This window comes from Arvicola amphibius, chromosome 2 (genome assembly GCF_903992535.2).
Source record: "Arvicola amphibius chromosome 2, mArvAmp1.2, whole genome shotgun sequence".
Classification (NCBI taxonomy): Eukaryota; Metazoa; Chordata; class Mammalia; order Rodentia; family Cricetidae; genus Arvicola; species Arvicola amphibius.
The window spans coordinates 187,958,097-187,982,101 of record NC_052048.2 but is presented as its reverse complement, the minus strand read 5'-3'; the positions used below and the strand labels follow the sequence as shown (position 1 = coordinate 187,982,101).

At 42.6% G+C, this 24,005-nt stretch overlaps 1 protein-coding gene across 2 annotated transcripts in view; it reads right to left on the bottom strand.

The window, feature by feature from the left end:
• Mgam (maltase-glucoamylase) overlaps positions 1 to 24,005 on the bottom strand; it is a 143,966-nt gene that overhangs the window by 6,064 nt on the left and 113,897 nt on the right. For both annotated transcript variants that reach the window (XM_038318489.1, XM_038318490.1), the window contains 24 exons: positions 23,541 to 23,597; positions 22,000 to 22,124; positions 20,210 to 20,298; positions 18,065 to 18,108; positions 17,313 to 17,480; positions 14,295 to 14,447; positions 13,752 to 13,952; positions 13,367 to 13,521; positions 12,197 to 12,365; positions 11,854 to 11,950; positions 10,972 to 11,084; positions 9,852 to 9,977; positions 8,703 to 8,831; positions 8,342 to 8,452; positions 7,956 to 8,018; positions 6,573 to 6,707; positions 6,037 to 6,124; positions 4,965 to 5,103; positions 4,602 to 4,735; positions 4,438 to 4,472; positions 4,231 to 4,347; positions 3,720 to 3,868; positions 3,008 to 3,092; positions 1,754 to 1,810 (listed from right to left, as the gene is read on the bottom strand). In XM_038318489.1, coding sequence (XP_038174417.1) covers positions 1,754 to 1,810; positions 3,008 to 3,092; positions 3,720 to 3,868; positions 4,231 to 4,347; positions 4,438 to 4,472; positions 4,602 to 4,735; positions 4,965 to 5,103; positions 6,037 to 6,124; positions 6,573 to 6,707; positions 7,956 to 8,018; positions 8,342 to 8,452; positions 8,703 to 8,831; positions 9,852 to 9,977; positions 10,972 to 11,084; positions 11,854 to 11,950; positions 12,197 to 12,365; positions 13,367 to 13,521; positions 13,752 to 13,952; positions 14,295 to 14,447; positions 17,313 to 17,480; positions 18,065 to 18,108; positions 20,210 to 20,298; positions 22,000 to 22,124; positions 23,541 to 23,597 — 2,739 coding nt within the window. The remainder of the gene's footprint in view (positions 1 to 1,753; positions 1,811 to 3,007; positions 3,093 to 3,719; positions 3,869 to 4,230; positions 4,348 to 4,437; positions 4,473 to 4,601; positions 4,736 to 4,964; positions 5,104 to 6,036; positions 6,125 to 6,572; positions 6,708 to 7,955; positions 8,019 to 8,341; positions 8,453 to 8,702; positions 8,832 to 9,851; positions 9,978 to 10,971; positions 11,085 to 11,853; positions 11,951 to 12,196; positions 12,366 to 13,366; positions 13,522 to 13,751; positions 13,953 to 14,294; positions 14,448 to 17,312; positions 17,481 to 18,064; positions 18,109 to 20,209; positions 20,299 to 21,999; positions 22,125 to 23,540; positions 23,598 to 24,005) is intronic.

The window sequence follows — 24,005 nt, the reverse complement described above, 5'->3', positions numbered from 1 at the left end:
ATTTGTTGTGAGGCTATACGGTGCTTTTTCCTACTTGGCCTGGTTTGGTCCTTTTAGGCAACTTGATGATCCTCTTCTCCAAGAAGGTAACCATACTGCTGTCAGATTTCATGGGGACATTCGATTGGTATGCACATAATAGCCCAGAATATGGACTCAAGCAACCCCTTGCCACAGCCTACCTAGAAGCTAGGGCTACAGGCTTGGGCTATGGTACTACAGTCTGGTCCTGTCCTTTTTGATGTTAAACAGCTTTGCTTTTGCCCACTAGAGGATAGTAGCACCCTATCTCCATAGTCCACAATGTGTTCCCATAAAGATTTTGAAAGGTAAATATTAGCTCATCATTCTATTGCTAGCCCCAAATGGAAAAGCACCCACCATTCCAGTACCTAGAACTCAGCAGAGAGTTTTGAACCTGGGCAAGGCTGGGACTCCAACCATGATGCCTAGGGTGCAGACTTTAAGGAAGCCCACACTCTCAAGTTGCAGAACTTTTCTCCCAGCGAGGAACCCCCCCTACCTTAATCTATGTACACTGATTGTCTCCCTGCTTAGCTCTAGTGTAAGTCCTGACACATTCAAAAGTACTGTTAAAATATTGCATAGTCAACATGCAAATTCAAGACTATGTGAAGGTCACTTAAGGAAAATAGCTGCCCTCTCCCTCCAGGGCCCTGGTGCTGGATTGAAAACACATAGCTGAATGTTAGTGTATTTCCACCCTTAAGAGAACCCAGATAGCAACCAAGAAGAGGGAAATGACTCAGTGCTCCCGGACAGAGAAGCTCCTTTGTGCTTGTTCTGTTTTCACCCAGATCAGTACAATATCCTTGGACGAGAGAGGCTTGTGTGTGGCTCTGCTTCTGGTCTTCTGGCTTTCGCCCTCCTCAGAAAGTCCAAGGAGATGGACTACTAGGACGGCAAGAACTCCCTTTCCTTTAATTCTTCCCTAATAATTAAGCTCTGTCTCATATGCGTCCTTCAAGGGATCACCTCTAAAGTGTCCTCTCCAGACCTGTCCTCCCAGCTAGGCTTCAATGATCACTATGGCCCAGATATGTGCAACAGAGAGCCCCTGTGGCTGCCTTTATCACTAAACATGAACCTTCTGGATATGAGCTTGAGAGCTTACTTATTAGGTAATTATAGGGAAGAACTGTTCTTGAGTTTCTATACCAACAGTTCACAACTTGTGGGTCACGACTCCTTTGGGAGTCATTGATCCTTTTACACAGGTCGTCTAAGACCATGAGAAAACATAGATATTTATATTAAAATTCACAACTAGCAAAATTACAATTATGAAGTAGCAAAGGAAATAATTTTATGGTTGGGGGGTTCCTACAACATGAGAAACTGTATTAAAGGGCCAAAGCACTAGGAGGGTTGAGGACCCCTGGTCTATACAATAGAAGCAGATATTTAATAAGTAGACAGAAGCAGAAACTAGTTTATGGCACCATCTCCAGAGGTGACTAGTTACCGGTGTGTATAGTAAGGACATACAGAAAGACAAAACTCCCTTGTGAAAAACATGCAGTGAGCCAGGCACTGGATGAGAGTCTTGCCACTTCCGCTCTCTGGCTTTGCTCTCACCCCACCCGGAGATGAGAAAAGAGGTCATAGGAAATCAATGGCTTGTGCAGAACAACCACACAGGGTTTCCAGGGCTTGTGGTGCAAGCTCTGTCAGATACAAGGACTTTGTTTTCTACTGTTTGACAGGCTATGCAGATGTCTAGGAAACTTACTGTGTAGTAGTCATACCAGCGGGCTCTTGGAAAGTATGCTTCTACAGTTCTGGCATTCTGAAATTAAACACAAACAAGGTGTCTGTAGTGGAACTGTTGTCTAGGACGGAGGAGTCAATGCATGCAGAAAAGAAGTTACAACAGTAGCCATAGCCTTGAGTCTCACGACCCTGAGATCAGCAATAACGGCGAGTCTACTTTCTCCTACTCTCTTTAACCAGAAAATTTCCTAACCAATGCTCCCCATAATGCCCCTTGGAATGGGCAACTTCAATTACCGTTTCCTTAGAAAAACACTCCAGTTCATTTCTAGAGATACAAACACCCTTGTTTAGCTGTGGGTGCAAAAGGACATTTTCTAGGAATAGTAAGATATGAGGAATATTAAATAGCCGATCTTTGATCAGAAATCCAATCATTCTCAAAGGAAGATTTTTTAAAAAAAAAAAAAAAAGACGTTAGCTGCTTACAGGGTCCCTTACATAAGGAAGCAAACAAAGAGCTCTCCAGCAGCAGCAAGTTGACCACACTGCTGCAAAGCAGTTGGTTCAACAAACTTGTTTTAATGGTGAAAGAATTGACAGCTTGCAATGAATTCTTTTGCTACAGTCTAACCCCCAACCCTTATACTACTAAATAAGGGAAAGATTATATCTTCAACTATATCACAGGGTTATTTATATTTTTCACTGTCCTTTGGAGAATCATGAAGATAACTTTAGATAGTCTGAGTGCGGTCACCTAAGTCGTTATTTTTACTGAGAAAGTTACTAGAATTTCAGGCTGGTTCTTCACAGTTCTAAGAAAAACTGGTGGAATAAGGGTGGGTGAAGAGAAAAGTATTTATTACAATTTTGTCCATTACTGGGGAGAGAAAATTTTTGTCTCTATCTATCCCAGATCGGTGGGGCAGTGTAAAGAAAGATGACACACTCGTGAGGAAACCTTCCTGTGAGGATTTAGCTTCGAGTCCACGTTAGCAGAACCAAGAGGTAGACCTTCCTACTATAGGAGGATACTGCGTTCTGGCCCCAGGGTATCAGGGATGACCTGGCTCCACCCCACTTGCTAGTAGAAATTTTAATGTTTCTTGGTCCAATTATAAGAAGAAAATTTTTTTTAAAAAAGTGAAATGAGGATACCTCAGGATCCTCAACACACAGGAAAGCATTCTCCTTTCCATGTTTACCTGACCTAACGGCTGGGCTTCTCCTACCCATCTATCCTCCTACCCTCTGAGGTCTCCATACTCACAGGTTGCAGCACAGGGCTGACCAGGAAGGCTGGACCCAGCAGGAACTGTTTGTCTATAGTCCAGGTCACATTGTCTGACACAAACCTACAAAGGGAAATTGAACTGTCACAATCAAATCCCAACAAGGCCCCAGCATAAGACCCTAAAGAAATCATCAAGTCCAAACTCAAACCACAAATACAGCTAAATCCTGCAACATCTTATTCTCTCTAGTTTGATCAGGTCATATAGACCACACTCCCTACGAGTCACTTCTCTCAAACTTCACAAGGTGTTTAGACATGTTGGCTCCAGAAAATGTCTGCATTCTCTTTCAGTACAGCACATTTTTAATATGAGGATGGTATCATCCCTCAAATTCCCCCTTGGAACAGCCACCTTAAAGATATTAATGCATTGAGTCTGGGTTTATGTAAACTAAAACAGATAAAATGATCTTTACCTATACAAATAAGAAATAAATTTGGTATTTTATGTTGTATCATTTAAAAAATTCTTTGTAACAAAACAAAAACAAAAAACCCTTTCCTTCCAAGAACTGTGTTGTGTATAAAATTAAGTTATAAGGAGGAATAAAGCATGCTCTCTGCTTGGAGAGCTCAGAACAAATAGAACTGATGCCTTCAATGCAAAAGAATTGTTGTAACAACTCCCACCCTGCAGGCTAAATGAGTTATTCATTGTTCAACAGGATTCCAGCTCGACACTCACTCGTGGAGAAGAGGCCGCACAACTGTGCTGCCCTCTGTGTGGGCCTTATACATCAAGGTGTAGAGATACGGCAACAGGGTGTATCTGGTCTCTAGCACACTTCTGGAAATATCCTCAAAGGTTGAATTCCAGGACACAGGGTCTTGTCTCTACAAGCAAAGAAGAAGAGTGATTAGAACCCAGATGTATTTCTCAAGGGACGGTCATGGAAAGCTTATTGTAATTGTTTCCACACAACTGGATAAACACAATGGTCTATGAAACTTTAAGGATATTCTTAGTAATTGGAAAACAAATGCAGCTTTCTCAGGAAAATGGCTTCATAAGATACTCTATATGGAACATATAGGAAAGTGCTTCCTAAATATAAAGAATTGTTAAGAATATGGTTCAGAGAGAAGATGTCCCATCATATGAAGATGACCCAGGGAACACAGGCAGCAGGATTGCTCTCAACAGCCGAGGGAGCATTTCCAGTGCCGTAATAGAGGTGAGGAAGCTGACATCCCACCTTGGTCCCAATGGTGTTGTGGTTCCTGGAGAAGGGGTAAAAGGCGCCCAGCTGCATCCAGCGAATGCACATCTCATACTCAGCATCTTGAAAGAACCCACAGATGTCTGCTCCGGTCTGAAACAACAAGGAGCAAAGTGAGCTCTTGTTGCTTTCTGAGGGATGCTGCCACCTTCCTAGGGAGGAGGAGCATGCAAGAGCACTTACATAGGAGATGCCAAAGAGACTGAACTCCATCATGCCTGCAAGGAGAGATGCAGAAGGTCAGGACAGGCATCATTCTCTGCCTCCTCTTCCCCCTTCACCAAGGGTCCTACTCAGTCCCGAGTCCACCCACAGCCAGCAGAGGGCCCTGGGCACAACCCACACACCAATGATGGATTTCCCCAGCTGGTCCCAGGCAGCTGTGTTGTCTCCCAGCCAGTGTCCTGCCCATCGTCCAGAAGTGGGGAATGTGGAGCGGGTAATGACGATCCCTCTCTCTCTTGTCACCTCCTGCACAGCTCTGATTGGGTAAACAAGAAGTGATGGTACCTTGTTTCAATCTTCCTTCCAATTATAATCAATCACAGTGTGTGGACACATGCTCATAGAATGTTTGCTTAATAAATACAAATCTCTACAAAGTTATAGTTATAGATTACTTTTCAGCCCTTAGCATGGAAAATGGAAGATAAACCATCACTGATTGTCCCTACAGTGCCATCAACTGGAGAAAGCAGAGGACCACTCACTCGTAGGTGGGTCTGGTCTGGGACCACCCATACAGATTGTGCACATCATAGTGCCGCACCCGGGAGCCATCTGGAAGGATCTGCTCGCTCTCCATGCACAGGGTCTTGCTGCTCAGGCCCCTGTCCCTGGCTTCCAAATCTGGGGGAAATAATGAAATATCAGTGAAGATTAGTCTTGATTTTTAATTCTTGACTTCCCTTTAGAAGACACTAAGACTAAAGACCTTTGTCTGAGTACCACCCCCTTCCTATGAACATAAGAACAAGAGACCTTTCTCAGTAGTAACGTGACTGAAGGCATTTTCAGTATCAAATCACTGAAGAAAATGGAGGTGGGGGAAGAAGACAGGTTGTTTAGTACTCACTGTAGGGCAGGTTCTAGTACAAGATGTACTTTATTTATTTATTTATTTATTTATTTATTTATTTATTTATTTTGTGTGTGTGTGTGAAGAGAGAAAATATGCCTGACCTGCACTAACCAGAAGAACAGAAGACATCCAATACTCTAGAGTTGGAGTTATAAGTGGTTTTGAGTCTCCTGCCATGAGTTCTTTATTAGGATAGTGTTCACTCTTAACTTTTGAACCATCCTTCCAGTCCCATAAGCTTTCAATACACAAGTTATTTCATGTCTTTCTCATCATATTTCTGTGAATGAATAGTGTTATCTGATTCTTACCCTTTAGGAAACTTAGATTTCACAATGTCTAGGAAAGGCCACACAACACAGAAAAGGCATAGTACATGGAACTAAGCTATAAATGTGCATGACTTCAAAGTCCCCCAGCTCCAGGCAAAGGGAAAGCTACTTCATTGTTCATATTGGTGGAAAAGAATTCTTTAAGCAATCACACCACAGAAACATTATCACAATTGAGTGATTTCTGGAAAAAGTCAAAAAATTTTCTAACATCTCCAGTTGGATAATATGATGTGTTTTTGACTTAGACCCTATTTAACCACAATAATGGTGAGGATGTGTCTTTGATGGTCAGGGAAACCCCAAGATGCTGAGCTCATCTTTCTTCCAGCCACTGCGCATCAAGTGAAGATATCCCACGGTCCTTACGTGGCATGTAGGGAGGATGGTTCAGAGTAGCATCGCTGCAGCCGGAAGGAACTGCCCCATTCACAAAGCTGGAAGGTTCATTCATATCCTAAAAATAGCGGGATAATGGGTTATTTTAAAAGACAATTAAGTTCTCTCAATGTAGGAACAAAGAAGGGGTCACACATTCAATATCTAGCAACCCTATAGATGCTGCACAGAGGGGAATCACGAAACACTGGAAAAGCACAGGCTAGAAATAACAAATAACCAAAGCATAACTGGCTATATTATTTCACTTCTACCATTAGGACAAACAATGGTTTAAGGAATTCCCACTAACTGTTGTGGAGGTTTCACACCAGGATTTTCAGAGAGGTTCCCATGTACTATGCAGTGGACAATCCTAAGTTTGATTCGATGATCAGCACTTTGCTTGGTCTGAAATCTTTTACTGGAAATTATTATCACCTTGCCCAATGATTTGGTTCCACAGCGCATATACACACAAACGTACCCATACTCGTGTATGCATAGACAGATCCATACACACTTACAATCCACAGGCCATCAAACTTCAAGCTCTTTTCTGGATTATTCATGTTTGTATGGAGTTCTCGAATCTCTTTCTTCCACCACTCGGCAGTTGAATTACGGAAAAAGTCTGGGAAGGCCGCATAAGCTCGGTATAGCTGTCAAGTTAAAATATGATCCATTTATTTAAATTAATATATTATACAAGAAGCAGGCATTTACCAAGAACTTAATGAATTCTTAAATTTCCACACTTTACACAGTGATAGCCTGAATAGATCCTATGTGAGATAACATTCATGACTTATTAGAAAAATATTTAGAGTAAAGATATAAAAGCACAAGTAATATTCCTACCCAGGAATTTGGAAGCCAACCTCATTGTATAAAACGGACTGGTCACACAGGTCCTTTGCTTTGTGTGAATAAAACCTAAATTTAAAACCTCTACGCTTGTGTCCAGAATGATGCCTTGCCTGAAAAATTCTTGAATTTAACAGGGTTTCTAGATCTCAGCTGTAGTTTGGAAACCACATATATGCCAGCCTCATCATTAGCTCAACCATAACACGTGTCTGGTACACTAGGATTCTCTTTCACTTCCGACGGCACATACTGAAACCTTCCAGTCCCTCAAATGACCATCGTTAAGGATAAAGGTCCAGCATATTCTGAAGTTCAAGGGCAGCTACCTCCTAACCATGTACACACTGATGAAAGGTATATCACAAAACTCAGAAAAACGAACAGGCAGACTCATTGCACTCTTTAAACTTCCTATTAAAAGGAGGGATGGTCTGATGCTTCTTCTGCCAGTTTTGTCAGCAAAGTTATTCATCCAAGCAACAAATGCAAATGAAGAGAAAAAATATTAGGGCTGAAACCTAGGCTAATTGGTTCCATTAAATAGAAAAGTCTGTTCACAGAAGAAAGCAAATTAATAATACGAGACTACTAGGAACTAAAAGGGAAAGGAAAGTCAAGAGGCCTAATGTAGGATAGGAGGGCAGTGCCGGATTAATGTGCGTGAACATAAATATACATGGGGAAAAGGATCCCATAACTGAGGACAAAGGCTGTAAACTGTCAGGGCTAGCATCCAGTTCTGAGTTCACAGCCCTTAGGAACTGATAGCTTTACATATTGTGACATAGAAAAAACTATGGGCAGGAAAATTGAGCACATTGTATCTTAAATCCTATGGTCAATAATGCCAACATCACAACTTGAAATAAAACATAGCTAACCATAAAATAATGGGTCTCATACTGACAGGAGGAGCGTTGCTGCTAAGCGAATTTTTCTCTCATGCGTCTGCCCTAAGTGTAGACACATCTAATGTCCTAGACATGGCTGCCTCTTCCTGGAAACCCTGACCACATCCAGCATCCACAGAGTGCCTTTACCTCCAGTTGAGAGTCCCAGTCTAGAGAGGAGTTCACTTCAACACCAGGGTAATCAGGCCAGACCTATGGAGAGAAAAGATTTAACAGACATGTCCTGAACAAATGTTTATACAATTAATTTCTTAGGAAACTATAAGCCAAGGATCTAGGACTAATGGTTGCCAGAGAGGCAACCATTTTCTAAAGAAAAATAGATTCCACAAAGTGCTTAAGCAGATCAGCAGATATCAGCTGGAAACCCAAAATGTAAAAAAATAAAAATAAAAAAATAAAAAATAAAAAACCCAAAACTTTGGGCACCATATGTAACAGTCCCCCAAATCAACTACTACTAACAGTGGCTCTGACCCAGTGTGAGTCTGGCTAGATCAACACAGAGTTCATACCTTTCCCCAGACAATGTCTCCATTATTGGGATATCTGATGAAGACGTTATTCTCCATACCCCGTTCGAAAGCAGGATATTCCTGTGTCTCATTGCCAGAAATGGCTGGGTCCTGAAATCAGAGCACAAGGCAGGTGGAAAATTAAGATATAAGATGATTTTTAAAAAAAGAAAAAAAAAAGAAAATGGGAAGTTTTCAGATGGAATTTTATTGTTAATTTTCTGTGACTTGCATGAAATACGCTTTTAGAAATTGACTTCTATTTTTCTCCAAGAACTGGAAAGAACAGACATTCTAAGCAATCCCCACACAATCCCATCCATTGTCTCAAATACAGTCTACACATTCACAATGGACTAACCAGAATGAGGATGACCCGCATTCCAGCTCTCTTCATGCGATCGATCAGGGCTGGAAACCCAGAGAACTTGGGGCTGAGGGTGAAGTCCAGCTGCCTCTCCATGTAGTCGATGTCTGAGTACTGCACGTCCTGGGAGGACACAAAGAAGCAATGCCTGCTCGTGGGACTAGTTCAGGCTCTAGAAGACAATGTCCCTTTGCCAGACCATACTATGTCATACTATGGGTTTGGATTCTTGGATATTTTCTGATTTCTTTCTTTCGTTTGACTTCATCCAACACCAAAACGTAGAACATAATATTTAATCCCACAACAACATCAACTACAAAAGAAGTGAGATGAGTGATAACTCCCATCTGTGAGGACTGTTATAAATATACATAAGAACTGTATGGAGTGGTTGTGGCAAGTTCCTAGCAGGTTGACCCTGGAATCAGTGGTTCTTTTCATAGAAAATGTAAACTATGAACTAATAGTGTACGGATAATAAGTCTGCTGGAAACCAATGCAAAAACAAAGCAAAACCATGCATTATCTATGGAGAAGCAATATGGAGTGCAATCAGACAAAATTTTCTCATTTGTATGATGTATCTTATGACCTATTTTGCTTTAATGAAATAATATAAAGAACAGAACACTAACTAGATAAAATAGATTAAATATGCAAAAAGAGTTCCCTAGATCAGTCCAATTGGAAGCCTCTTGCCCTCGAGTGAGGGAGGTTGGCTCCACCTGTATTCCCTCTGGAAACGAGGAGACCAGGACTCTGCATTTATCAGAGCTGTGTTTCAGGGCCCAAGGAGAGTGGGAGCCAGTGTGAACTCAAAAACAGTGCTCTTGCTAACTTGGTTTTGTTGCTCCCTAGTCAAGCATAACATACTAAAGAAATCTTTGATTCTTATGAAAAGAACTTTACGACAGATTTCCTTGAGCCAGTACTAGATCTTCACGGCTCGTCCGAGTTCCCAGTGCTCTACAATCCCTGGGACGAAGGCCACCTCCTACACTGTAGCAGTATCAGGCTGAATGATGAAATCAAGCACTTTATACACTTGCAGAACATCCCGAAAATCTCAGAAATTCACACACAGAGAGATTTTTTTTAGCTCTGAGGTTGCAAAACCAGAACACCATGACATGTACATACATAAGGGATCTGCTTAGCCACCATTTCATCATAGAGGTTGGCAATCTCAGTATCATTCTCGTATCCATAGCGACAGAGCTGGAATCCCAGGGACCAGTAAGGTACCATCACAGGCCGACCGATCAACTAGAAAACAGACAGAAAGTATTAGTGCTTCTAAGAGAAGCGGGATTGTACAGAAAGAAGAGGAATATTTGACCACCCCAAACTACACAACAAAATAAACTCTAGAAAGAAATTAGGGGGACACTGGTAGCTTACAGTTTATTTTTGAGGAATTCTGAAAAATCTTGCTTCACTCTAACTTTTAAGTGAAATCCAATGCAGCGGTTATGAGCACAAACTCCATAGGTAAAATCCCTAAGTTAGCAAAGCGCTCCAGTTCTGGCAGCTGTGGGCCACAGGGAAAGTTAATGCCTTTTTTTTTCGCTCTTGTAAATAGGGACCAGAGTAGTTTCTGTCTTGTAAGGTTTTTACGAGGAGTGAACGTGTGGATGTCTGTGAAGTGGTCTGGCATGTGGCAGTTAGCTGATGGTGTTTGTTTGGGGTACCACCATAGTTAACCTTTCCTTATCCACTGAAACACTGTCACTACCACAAATACCATCAGCATCGCTCCCTGACCGTTAGGACCCTGACCGATATCCCCGTCATCGTCAGCGCTAACGACACCATCCGCTCCAATCTCATCAATGGCGTCGCCATCACTACTGGAAGCATCAATGCAACCATCACATCCATCACCATTATCACTCTAAAAAGATTTCCACCACCGCCACTAACTCCACCACCAACATTCTCATTCCTATCTCTCTCAACATGCCCCCCCCCCCACTAACACTAAACTCACCACCATCACCACTAATGCCACAAGTATCCCTGCAACGCCATGACAGTCAGAGAAGCTGTAGTGTAATGTAATGTAATGTAATGTAATGTAGTGTAATGTAATGTAGTGTAATGGTGTTGGAATGCACGCACTGCACCCTGTTCTATGATATTCTCATTTCTGAGAAAGCCAACAATTGTAATTGCCACGTGAGAATTACACTAATGAACTCACGACTGGGAGTAGAGAGCCTGCTAACATTAATACTTGTCAATCAAATGAACTCCCTACCTCTGTGTACTGCTGAGTGACAAGCTCAGGAGTTGGCCCCAAGAACACAAAGAAGTCCAAAATGCCCCCTGTGGTGCGGTATGTCAGGGCAGGCGTGGGCTGGAATGTCACGTCTGAAAACACAGGAAAATATCAGCAAAGACGAAAGCCTTCAGGTTACCTGATTAGACTTGAAAGTCTAATTTCTCTTGCTCGCATTTTTGAACATTGATGGCAGACATCCTATACTAAAACAACATAATACCGAGGAGCAAAAGCCCTCAGCATCCCATCCCTTTAATGAGCCTTATTAGAAGCTTTAAATTGTTTTAATTTTTTAATTATCATAACTTCTATTTCATGGCAGTATAAAATTCATAAACAATATCAAAGTAGCAATAAGAATCTCAGTGGCCACCTCCCATGGCTTCCCACAATGAAACATTGTTGTCAAACTAGCAAAATTCCATTAATACAATGCTACTCATTCCACTATAAGTCACATTCATTTCATCGGCAGCTACAGTATGTATTCCCTGAACTGAATTCTATGCCCTTCTTTTATATGGCGTAAAAATATTCTCACCTTCATTCTGCCAGAGGCAGTATTCTAACCCAATAGCTTGACAGTAATTCAAGTAATATAGCCAGTTACCTCCAGCTGACCCCCAGGAATTCGGGACACACTTGGTTTGGCTACGCCTTCTTTTGTAATTGTTGCCAAATAAAAGTTTAATAAACATGGCAATAATAAGTTTCTAGACTAAAATGAGTGCTAAGCAGGAAAAAAAAACCTATTACCCACAGATGCTAGTTTCAGCTTAAGATAAAGCCAAGTCAAATAACATTCTAAAGCAAAGCAAAAATGACTGGCATATAATAAGGGACACAGGTTTGTCCTACCCATGGCATTGCTGTTCAGCAGGAAGACTCCATAGGCATTGCCGTCCTCCTCTAGCCCCATGTAGTAAGGGTGGACACCATAGGAATTCATCTTGTACTGAGAGACAAAGGAAGAAAGAGGTTAGGGGACTGTGTGCTTGGGAAAGAAACTCATCAGAAACTTGATTGCTACACTGAGTTAAGCTTCTTCTAGTAAGAGTAGGAGAGGAAAGTGGCACTTAAAAATGTGTCCATCTGCCTAGCAGTAGAAGGTAACAGTCATATGGAGTCTGTTAAAGAGAAGCACAAGACATATGGCCTGGGCAGAAAGGACAGAACCCAGACCCAAGCACCCTGCCCTTACCCCTGGGGGCTGATCCCTGGAAAACATGCCCCACGTGTGCCAGTTCAAGTCTATCTTGAAAGTTGGGTGCTCAGTTTCCCCAAAGCCATAGATGTATGTGGAGGGCAGGCGGGTGGAGATGCGGATGAACATGTCATTGAAGGTGAAGCCAAGGAGCCCAGAGTCCCAGCTGCAGAAAGAGAAGGGACATTTGCAACAGGAAATCAGCTCTCTGATTGCTTCTAGCATCAGCCTTCATGAGGACAACAGAGCTCCGGATTCTCCTCACACCATCAGAGCTAGATGACCCTCCAAACAAAGCACAAATCTCCCTGCATAAAGCAGTCACAAACGCTCCCGCTGATGGCCCAACAGTCATCCTTCACCCATCTTCCTTCCATCACTGCCTTCCTCAGGGCCCTCTCCATAAGGGGAAATCTAAGCCATTCGCACCACACCAACTGCTATAACTCGCACCTGCTCTGTCATTCCTGCTCCTTGAGGGCCCTCCTCCTGCAAGCATGCAGGACTGTGACTGAAGAAATCCCGCAGCACGGCATGGCTCTGCTCATATTCTTTGGTGACTTCTCGCCAAGCCTTTGGTGCTGCTCCTCTTCCCAAACTCACCCCCACCCCAGCTTTATCGCCAACTTTCATCCTTCAATGATTTCACCAGTTTTATTTCTTGACATGCCAACTTTCTTGGCTGTGCTTTATGCTGTTTGTCTTCCCTCTATCAAAAATGTATCTTCCCCCACCCAGAACTCCACGCTTACAACCTTAGTGCCTCCTCATCCAGGGTATATTTCAAATGACACTTCTGCCTCAGAAAGACAAATTGAGACCACAAATTGAGTATCAGAAAAAGTGACCTCCCTGTAATTTGGTCAAGCCCATGTTCTTATACAACATGATTACAGCCATATTAGCTTTCTGTGTATATCATCTGCACAATTAACACCTAAGACCCAGAAGGAAGTCCTGAAATATTTGCTGGATGTATTCCCTCAGTAACTGCCTTAGCAATCACTCACAGGATACTGAGGACTAAGAATAGACCAAGAGGAAGTTGCTTCCTCATGGATCTGGTCACGTGCACTGTGACACTAAGACAGGCTGTCTGCAACAATAATTGTCTGGTGAGGAATGTTTAAGAAAGCAGGAATCTAAGTCAGACCAGGATCCACTCACATTACAGTGCCTGTACTCTTTCTGCGAATTTCAATCCCAAATGGGTTTTTCTTGATGGAGACATCATAGAGACGGCCTTCCTCGGTGCTGATTGGGTCATCGGGGATGTTCAGAGGCACGGGGACTTCATACCGTTCATTGTTGGGATCATAGATCTAGGCCAGAGGAAACGGATTTAAAGATACAGGTGAGAAAATAAATTCTGATGTCCTGTAATACTGTTCTCCAAGGGTCTTATTTCTCTCTGGGTTTGGTCAAGTATGTAGTGTATTTTACTGTGTAAATGTAAATACAAACTTCTTTTAAGGTTCGGTAGCCTTGACTACCAAAGAGCAACAGGATTGGAAAGGCCCTGCCCACACCTGGCTGCACACACTGCACTTACCTTAAACTGCAGCATGTCATTCTTGTGGTAGATCACTCGCACCTGCAGTTGATCCACGGGGGTAGAGGGGAAGGCGTTGGTAAACGGAGAAGCCTTCAGGGAGATGTTGGCTGTGGCCCCATTTGAGCCATACTGAACATTGCTGACTGAGTACAGTTCATTGACAAAATAGCAATAAGGGACCCCAGAAGAGCTGGATTCCTGAAAAGAAAGTCAATATCCTACATCAGCAGGGATCTGGAGTTACCTCCTAGAAAGAGTTAGAAAAAGCAATTTAGAAGAAGAAAATGTGTGTGTGTGTGTGTGTGTGTGTGTGCAAGCACACATGTGTGTGATTTAATATGTAAGATATTTTAATAGTTGGTCTTCAAGAAATGCACTTATTAAAAATATCCCAGTCCTACCCCCAGTTATGGCCCAGTCTTCCCTGGATGCCCGAAGAGGTCCTTTCTCCCTATGGGTTTCTGCGTATGCAAAAGTACACCGATATGCTTATGATATTTATAAGATATCCGTGTACACGAACACCTTCAGCTGGATTACCTCCCAGATGCAGCCTCGGGCAGTGCAGCTTGCTTCAGAAGCCCCATGCTGATCTGGATAGCAGTCGATTTTTCCTTCGTCCCTTATGCTGTCGTCCCATTCCACGGTATAGGATTCTCCCAGGAGAAGCTGGATACCCGCGATGATTGCCACCTTTGGTGTGGACAGAGCACACGAAATTCATCATTAGAAACAAAGCCATTACACAACCTGAAAATACCTTTAGAACATTAAGCAGAAATGAGAACAGAGTCTCAACAATGCAAGGCATATGACCAGCTTCCAGGAAGACTTGTGTATTAGATGCTGGGGCTATCAGCAGTGACAGGGAAATGTCGGTCCCCTTACTCCATTACTATCTTCCTCATCACATTGTATAAGAATTGGGACAAATAACAGTTGCTGCGACTGTCCCTTTTCATCCCTTCCCTGACCTATCTCTCCCTTTTATTTTGTTACAAAAACTCTTTTCTTCTCTTCTAGAATTTAGTTTCTCTTCTTGGGCTTCACTCCCCAGAGCAATATCCCTGTCAGTGAGGGACACATAGAGAATATGCTGTGTCAATCACAGGCCCAGGTTCCTGTAATGGTTAGTATCGCCAACTTCACAAGCACTGGAATCACCTGGAACATGGGTCTCTGGGCATGCGTGTGGGAGATTAGGGAATGTCTTCCCACTGAGAGTGGTGTCATTTCCCAGCTAGGATGCTGGGCAGAGCAGCAGTATTCATTTATTGCTCTCTGCTTCCTGTTTGCAGATGGGATGCAACAGATGCTTAGCTCCTGACACCTTGACTTTCCCACCATGGTGGACCGTACCTTTAAACCATGAGCCAGAATAAGTGTTTCCTCCACCAGTGGCTCTTCTCAGTGTGTTGTAACAAAGCAAAAAGGAAAGAATCTGACACAGCTCCCATCCCCACATTTCTGTGAGATCTTCGACAAACTAAATGAATTTATTGACTCTCAATGTATTCGACTGGGAAACTGGTGAGTTGAGAAAAATTATCACATTTCCTTCCATACCTAACACTTATCCAAGTACATCCGTTTAAATCTTGAAAGATTCTGATATCCTGCCCATCAAATTAAATATTCAACATTTTCTCTTTTTTAAATATTTGACTCTTCTTTACCCCCTTTCACTTGTTTTAGGTGACATTTTAAAAACCGTCATGGTTCTCTCAGTCTCTTCCCTATCTGACACTTTTCCATTCTGCCAATTCCAGCCCTCCACCGCCATGTCTAACAAGGCCTTAGTTCAAGGACCATTGTAAGGCTCTTTGACAGTTGACAGATCAAGGATGACCTTTGACAGCTAGGTCAAGGGTGGCCTTTTCAGTTTAGCACCTCCAAAATCAGACCACATGCTTCCTCCAGAATAAACCAATCTCCAGTTAGAATTAAATATGCCTGATGCTACAGACACAGAATTGTCAGGATGATGCTATGTGGCTATTCTTAGTTTTTGGACTGAATGGCTTTACTTTCCTTTTATGGCAAAGTGGCGCCCATGGTGGAACACACTTCCTGTTGTCTTTTCATAAACCACGTGTCCTTCTGATGCATTTCATTTTAGAAGAGCAAAGCGTTCAGGTGATGGCTATGTTTTATTTTATGAATTATATCTCTGGCTTTGAAAAGTTAGCATCAAGTTCACAGACAGCAGTTGGGCAAGTCTTTCTTTCTCCATTCAAGGATTTCCTTCTTCAGTTTTGCCTCTGCCAACTTCTTTTTTTCTATCCTTTCTTCTTACTGATTTTGTTTTTCCTTTTTCATTTCTCCAAGAACAGGGGCATTGTGATAGATATCCACTTGCAAACATGAGAGAAGAAAGGACCTCAAGTCTTACAACCTTCAGCTGCTACTTGTATGCCAGCAACTTTTAATTTTAATTAAAATTTTAATTAATTTTAATTTCAGCAGAAGGATAAAATGATTGGGTCTTTTAACCCTTTGGGGATGTCTTGTCATATTCACCTGACACATCATCTTTAGAGGTCCTTATCACATCCTGAACAGCAAGCTGTACCTAACAATTTCACTAAGCTCTGGACACCAACAAATATAGAACCAACTACATATCACTTTGTTTCACAGTGTCTGCATCCTGAACACATGTTATCAAGACAAAACTTCACATATGATAATATGCCATTACACTAGAAGTATAAACTGACTAATTTCCCCAAAATCAGATAGCTCCTTTATACACGCCAATCCAGGAGTTCTATTAGATGTACTCAAGATTACCGGGGGAGGGTTTCTCCTTACATGAAGGCATGGAGAGGGTTTCTCCTTACATGAAGGCATGGAGGAATGCAACACAATTCTATCTGGTGGATAAGGTTGTATCACTTTCCAGTGAAGAATTATTTGTTATCATCTAATCCAATGAACAAGGATTTGGGTAAGATCTTCAAATTCTTTGTGTCAAATATGCCATGAGAATGTGTATGCGTGTTGTAATGAGAGTTTTAATACTGAAGAAAGCATGGGGAGAAAGAATCTCAACAAAGTTAAAACTTAATATATTTCAAAAAGCTAGCTCATTAGGCCTCAGCACTGGCCATAGCTCTCAGATCCCCACTCGTCCGACCTGGCCCCCACTTCCTTTCCTGTGTGTGTGTGTGTGTGTGTGTGTGTGTGTGTGTGTGTGTATGTGTGTGTGTGCATATATAACATACACACAAACAAATGGTGACTTGTTTTGTGTATAATATATATATATATTATAGTGTCTACATATGATAATAAAGTTAGTAAGATTCAGAACTCTTGAGAGACAAAGACACAAAACCTAATGAAACCATTTGCCCTTATCATCCTTGCCCCGCTCACCCTTGCCTTTGTTCATTCCAGCTCAGAAGATCTCCCAAAAGTCATCATATCTCCCCCTAGTCTGACCTTCCCATCAGGCCTCAGAGTTGCTGTCATCCTCTTGAGAACCCCAGCGACTTTGGCAAGAAGAATCAGCATCATGCCAATCTGAAAGGTCTCAAAGAAGCAAAGACTTACCTTCATGTTAGGATCATAAGTGACCTGAGGAGACATCTGGCTTATGACACCATTGTGCTTCACGATGACATTGTGAAGCACCTGTGTTCCAAAAATTTTAATCTCCTGAAATGCTAATCCATCAGGGTCCTCATAGGTTGATTCTACAGCAGTCACGTCTAAGTGGTTCTGAAATACATCAAGCATCATTATGCACAAATGAATGGGCTGAGGTTCTCTAGATCTTCAAATGCCCTATGCTAAGGCAGATGCCCCATCCTAGACCAGATGACCTACCCTGAGCCAGATGCCCCATCCTAGACCAGATGCCCCATCCTAGACAAGACACCCTATCCTAGATTATATGCCCCATTCTAGACATGATGCCCCATCCTAGACCAGTTACCCCATCCTAGACCAGAAGCCCCATCCTAGACCTGATGCCCCATCCTAGACCAGATGTCCCATTCTTGACCAGATGTTCAGCTTCTATGAAAGCCTCTGAGCCTTTTCCACTAATGAATGTTTAGGTGAAAAAAATGAGAATAAAGACACTAGCTGTATAAGACAATTCTATTAAAAATACAACTTGCTTTGATTTATGAATATTACTGCTTCCTTTCAATAACACAAATGATGAAATTACTGGGACTTAAGTCATAAATGGTGATGTGTTCATCCATAAGTAGTCCTGAAAATCTAGTCACACACATATACATGCTAATGGTCAGATAAAAGGCCACACTTCATATTATTAAAAGTAGTCTACTTACTTTAGTGATTGAAAATTTACATAGAACATTATTGGTTGTGAGATCTGAAAACAAAAGAGAGATGAGTCAGACTGGCCTGGTCACTGCAGAAGGCCACATTTTATCTCCTATCCTTAAAGTTGACAGTTGATTTTGAAAACCAAAGAAGCATATCTTTTATAATAGGTTAATGTTTCACTAAATCTAGTAACACCACCTCTTCATTCATTTATCCATCAGTGCACCCAGGCTGTTTGCGCATCTTCCCTGGTGGCAATAATACCGCATGAACATGAAGTGCAGATTCTCTTTGGGAAGCTCATTTCATAGACACACATATGTGTGTGTGTACAGAAGTGAGGTGATTGTATCATAAAGTCATTTTCTTTTTAACTTTTTGAAGAACTTTTTTTTTTGTACACTGGCTAGACCAATTTACATTTCTACCAAAGGCTATTAATAGTACCCCTGGGTTCCTGCGCTTGCAGTAACACTTGTTACAGTTAATTACTTCATACTAAAAGATGTAGATGATACCTCATTATGATGTCTTATTTAAACCTGAACTTATCGCTAGTGCTCGGTATTTTCTCTTGTACCTGTTGGCTATACGTGTCTATGTGTGGTTGTCTTCACTGAAGAAAACATCTATTGAGACAGTTTTCCTAGATTAAAACCACACTGTGTATTCACGTGCTGTCAGTTTTAAGAGTATTTTTATATATTCACATTGACTTTTTGTCAAATGCATAATTTGCACCATTTTCTCCTACTCTGTAGGTTGCCTTTGCAAACTATCAATGTTTCCTTTTCCCAGACAGAAGATGTCAAGGTTTATGTAGGGCCTATCACTGACTTTGTCTATAAAGATCAATGTCAAAGAATATTTTCCCTTTTACTTTCCTAGGAGACTTGTGCTCATTGCTTAGCTTGATGTCTAGCTCACAGTTCACAATAGTGAAGATGTGGAGAGTACCTAGACCTCCATGAGGAGATGGTGAGAAAAGAAATGGCAGAACATGTACACCACGGAGCCCTCAGTGAGAACATGGAAATACAGCATGCGACCTTGCATGACCCTAAGACACATCATATAAGGGAGGGAAGCGAGACACAAAGAGAAGCACTCAGCCGCCACAATTATATGTAAATTTGTAAAAAAGGCAGTGCATGGAGTTGCAGTTGCCAAGGGGCAGGGGAGTCCGGAAGTTGCTCAGTGGGAGAGACATTGAGCTCTAAGAGCATATTCTAGAGAGATAATGTACACTATGACTGACAATGGATGTCTTCACTGTTGATCATATTGAGGGTACTCAGTAAACAATGAATATGTTGAAGACCTCAAATATGTTCAATCTTTGTCAATTTATTATTTTTAAATAATACTAAGATTTTTTTTTTTTTTTTTTTTTTTTTTTTTTTTTCGAGACAGGGTTTCCCTGTAGTTTCTAGAGCCTGTCCTGGAACTAGCTCTTGTAGACCAGGCTGGCCTCGAACTCAGAGATCCGCCTGCCTCTGCCTCCCAAGTGCTGGGATTGCGCCACCACCACTTGGCCAAGATGTTTAAAACTGTATCTTGAGAATGACAAAAGTATGAACAATCTATAAAAGTCCAAGCCATTGCTTTGCTTTCCCCTCACTGCCATAACCCTGCAAAGATCTTTCCAGATGCTTTCAAAGCAGGCATTCCCTGGGTATCTATTTCCTAAGCTAGGGCCACAGCACCATTCCTGTACAGCAACTGATGTGTAGTACAGGGCAGCTTAAAGCTCAGGTGCCAGGAATGTGTATGCTCATTGCCTCGTTCTGGCATGAGTATGACTTTCATATCCAATGCTTGTTCTCCAGGGTTTGGGGGTCATCTATACTTCAGAGCAGATGAATAAAGCAGCAGTCATGGAAATCTGTCCTTGAGAGTCTGTTGATAAAAGTGGAAGCCTAGCCAACAGGAGCATTGAGAGAGGGTGGGGGTAAATTTGTTCTCCCTGCATTTGGGGTTCATCTCTCATGGCCTCTGACTAGTACAAACAGAAACAAATGGTTTCTCTGGGAGGATGCTCTAGGATGCCTGGTGATATCTCACTCACAGCTGAATGGCCAGCAGGGGCAAAGGGACAGAGTCAGATACTCTGTCCTGCCATGGCCACGCCCTCTCACAGCACTCACCCTTGGACTGCCCATCATCCCAGAACAGCTCTCCTCTTGCTTCTTTGTTTTCATCCAGGGCAATGAGAAGGCCAAGAGGGTTCTTCCGGCTGCGGGGAACAAGATTTACACAAGGCATTAGTCTTTATGGCTCAATGAATTTTGCCAAACATTTGCACCAAATTTCAACTGAGAACGATATGAGTCAGTCACAAGTGACTCCTTTGCTTTAGGATCAGAAAGAGCACTGTCTTCATCCAGTAATAATCTTATAAAATAAAGTGTTTTAAACATTTATGAAGGGTGCAAGCATTTAAGCCATGGAACTTTTGAACCACTGTTGTAGTTACCATTAAATCTGCAATTCTAGTCACAATATAGTTTTTTAGAGAGGAAGAAATTTTAGACAATGGTGCTACAACCCAGGGCATTTTAGATACCCTACTCCAGGGAAAGAATGACAATGGTTTGAATTAACTTACAAACTATTTATGTCAATGATGAGAAATAAGAAATGAGTAGTTAGAGAAATGGAGGTAAATGGAATAGGGATGTGCTGAGATCACAAAGTGGGAAAGCACTTATTTGCCTAACTAGTGTGTTCCACACCCTGGTCCTTAGGCCAAATGTAATAGAAACTCAAGGTCAACTATCTGTGCTGGGCAACAGCATCTTTGGGGCTTTGGAAGTCAGCTCTACTCTTAACACATTGAAAAAGATAGAGGTGATCAAAGTCAACATGGAATCACATTTCGATAGACTATGGGCATCCTATTCTTGAAGGGGTTCAGACGTCGAGTTAGAAAGCTACACAATTTTAATATTTGAAGGAGAAATTTGTTATCAGTATACAAAGTGACCCCCAAACTGGAGTTATTTGATCGAGGAGAAGGGAGGAGGGAAATGGTGGTTAGATTTAGTCATGCTTTCTTCAAAGACTGTAAGTTGAAATACTAAGAAAGTGAGGGAGGTTCAAGGAAAAGGCAGGTTTTAAGCCTCCTTAAAAGTCCCTGTCTATTGAAACCTACCGGGGCTAAACATTGAAGCCTATGAGGATGGCAACAAGTAACTCTTCTGCAGAGACAGAATTATAACTTTTATGAGAAAAAGTCAGAAACTCGGGAAGAATGGGGGAGACCTGAGCTTGTGTTGTTAAAGTTCAATTGTTAATTAAAAAGGAAAAAAAGAACTGCTCCATTATTGGTAAGGAACAGGAAACTGGGTTTGTAGGAGCATAGTGAATGGAACCCAACTCCAGATCAGAGATAGTGTGAGGCATGGGTAGACAGCTATGGATAGGTCACCAGGCCAAGTCAGGTAGGGAGAGTACCGAGCGAGATTGCTCAGAGTTGGGTTTTCTCAAGTCACGAGTCTTACAATGTGAAAATGTCTATAGCCGTGGGAAAGCCAGGGATGCCGACTACCCCAACTGTCCATTTATCCTCAAAACTAAGGTGAGGAAGGAGACCAGGAGGAAAGTCTTTCCAAGTCCAGCAGGGTCTGTTCTCTCTCTCTCTGGAGAACCTAGGGTAGAGATTGCAGCAACACCGAGAGCAGAGTATGGAGACCCCTGACAGCAACAACGCACACAGAGACCAAGCACCCCCTCTCCACGCTGTGCCTATTGTGCCAGCATCTTGGGGTCAACAGAAGCCTGCTGGAGGAAGTGGACAAAACACCAAACGTAGAGAAATGTAAGCTCAATTACATGGCTTTTGGCCTTAAGACTGATACTGGAGAGGTCGGTGACTCTCACGACAACAGAATGAGTTCAGAGGTGTGCAAAGCAGAACCATACACCCCTTATTCACCTTAAGTGAGTGTTCAGGGCAGGTTGTTGCCACGGCAGGATGTAGCCTCCACGGATGTGAAGGTTGATGTGCTCAAGAGGGGCTGGTAAGGTCCTCCACTCTCCTGTTGAATTGATAGCTTCACCCTGGTGTCCAAAAGAGGAGAAATGATGAGTGGATGCACACATTGCTCCCTGAGCAGCACATCCCACCCGCATCCCTAAACCTGCTGCTAGGTCATCGCCATTCATCACACACCCGCTCTTGTTTATTCACCTGCTGCTGTGTGAAGTCTGGCTGTGCCTCTCTAGGTCTCCAGGAGAGTCCCTGGCCTTTGCAGGATCGCATATAAATCCCAAACACCCTTACCCTACAACCTGCTGCTAAGGCACAGAGTACTTGAAGACGACACTGGACAATATCTGCATTTATTTCTTGTTGATTATAATGTAAATATCTGGTATGCAGGATATCCGATATGCGACTCCTATAAAAGGGTCATTTGACCCCAAAGGGATCGTGACCCATAAGTTGAGAACCACTGCTGTGTATGAATGGGTACATGTGCATTAGTGTGGGGGTGTGTTTGAGTGTATGTGTCTCTGTGTGTTTGTATGTGTGTGTGTTCCTATGTGGACACGGTTGTATATGAACATGTACATGTACATTAGTGTCTGTCTCTGTATGTGTATGCATGTGCACACACATGTGCGCGCACGCGCGTGTGCACACACACACACGCGGATCACTTTCATCATCATTCTCTCCATCTTGTTTCTCTTGTTTCTTTATTTGTTTGCTTATTTTTAGACAAGGGCTGTCACCGAACCTGGAGCTGCTGATTGGCTAGATGGGCTGGATCCTCTTTCTCTGCCTCTCCAGCACTAGATCACGATTTATTTGATAGCTATACTGACTTACGCCTTTCTGTTTCTATGTGACTACCAAAGTTCATGTATCTGCTTCCACAGTGCAGCATGTCATTTGGGGCAATTTGGATCCCTGATCCCAGGCCAGAGTCACTCATACTCGGCCTTGAATGAGTGACTTCACATTCTTTTGGAGTAAGATCTTTGCTTTTCATCAACGGCACTGTCTCTCACTGTCTTAGCTAATCACAGGGAACAATTCTTTAGCATCTGCGTGAAAACAGCAGACACTTAAATACAGAGGGGAAAGGGTGTCTGGGAGGGCGCGCTCACACAGAGACGGAGATCGATCCCTACTCTCTTAAGTGCTTCCTGGTGTCAGGAAAAGACCTGCCAATGTCTTCACCATCAGGAAATGGCCCGTCAATGTCTTCACCGCAAGGCTAACCGTGACATAAGGAGAGGTGTGCTCACAACACGCCAGGCACTGGACTTCTCTAAAGGAGTGGTTGGGGCTTGTCTGATCGGAATAGGAAGTGAGAAGGCAGCTTACAAGGATTGAGTGACCCATGCTACAGAGCACAGCAGGTGATTTCCAGCCTCAGGATTTGGTCTGTTACCTGCTGGGTCTACCGTACTCAGAGACTTTGAACCCTAGCACTGTCGAGTTGTATGAATAGTTAGGGGACTCACCGTATAGTAGTCATACCAGAGAGCCGTGGGGAAATACGCGCTGACACCTCGCACATTCTGAAATTAAACAAAGACCAGGTGTGGGCACTGCCTTCGGAGACAAAGTAGGCAGCCTACAATGTACCCTTGCCTAAAAGAACAGAGCTGGACTTGGATGTGTGTGCCTCAACTTCCGAAAGATCACCAAGACTGAGAACCCCTGCTTTCTTCCCGAGTTTCCAAGGGTGGAAACTGCCTAACAAAAACCAGTACCTTCACTAAGGCCCTTTGGGGGAACAGGACTTCAAAGAAATGACGAACTCCTGCTTGAAGCCTTACCCATCCTTCCTCTAAAGACACTTAGCCAAGGTTAGATATGGAGAAAAAAAATGTCTGCAAGTTCAAAAGAATTTGAAGATGATTTAATTAGCTTCTGTGTTTAGTTAAGTGCTCATCCAGGGACAGAAGACATACACACACGTACAG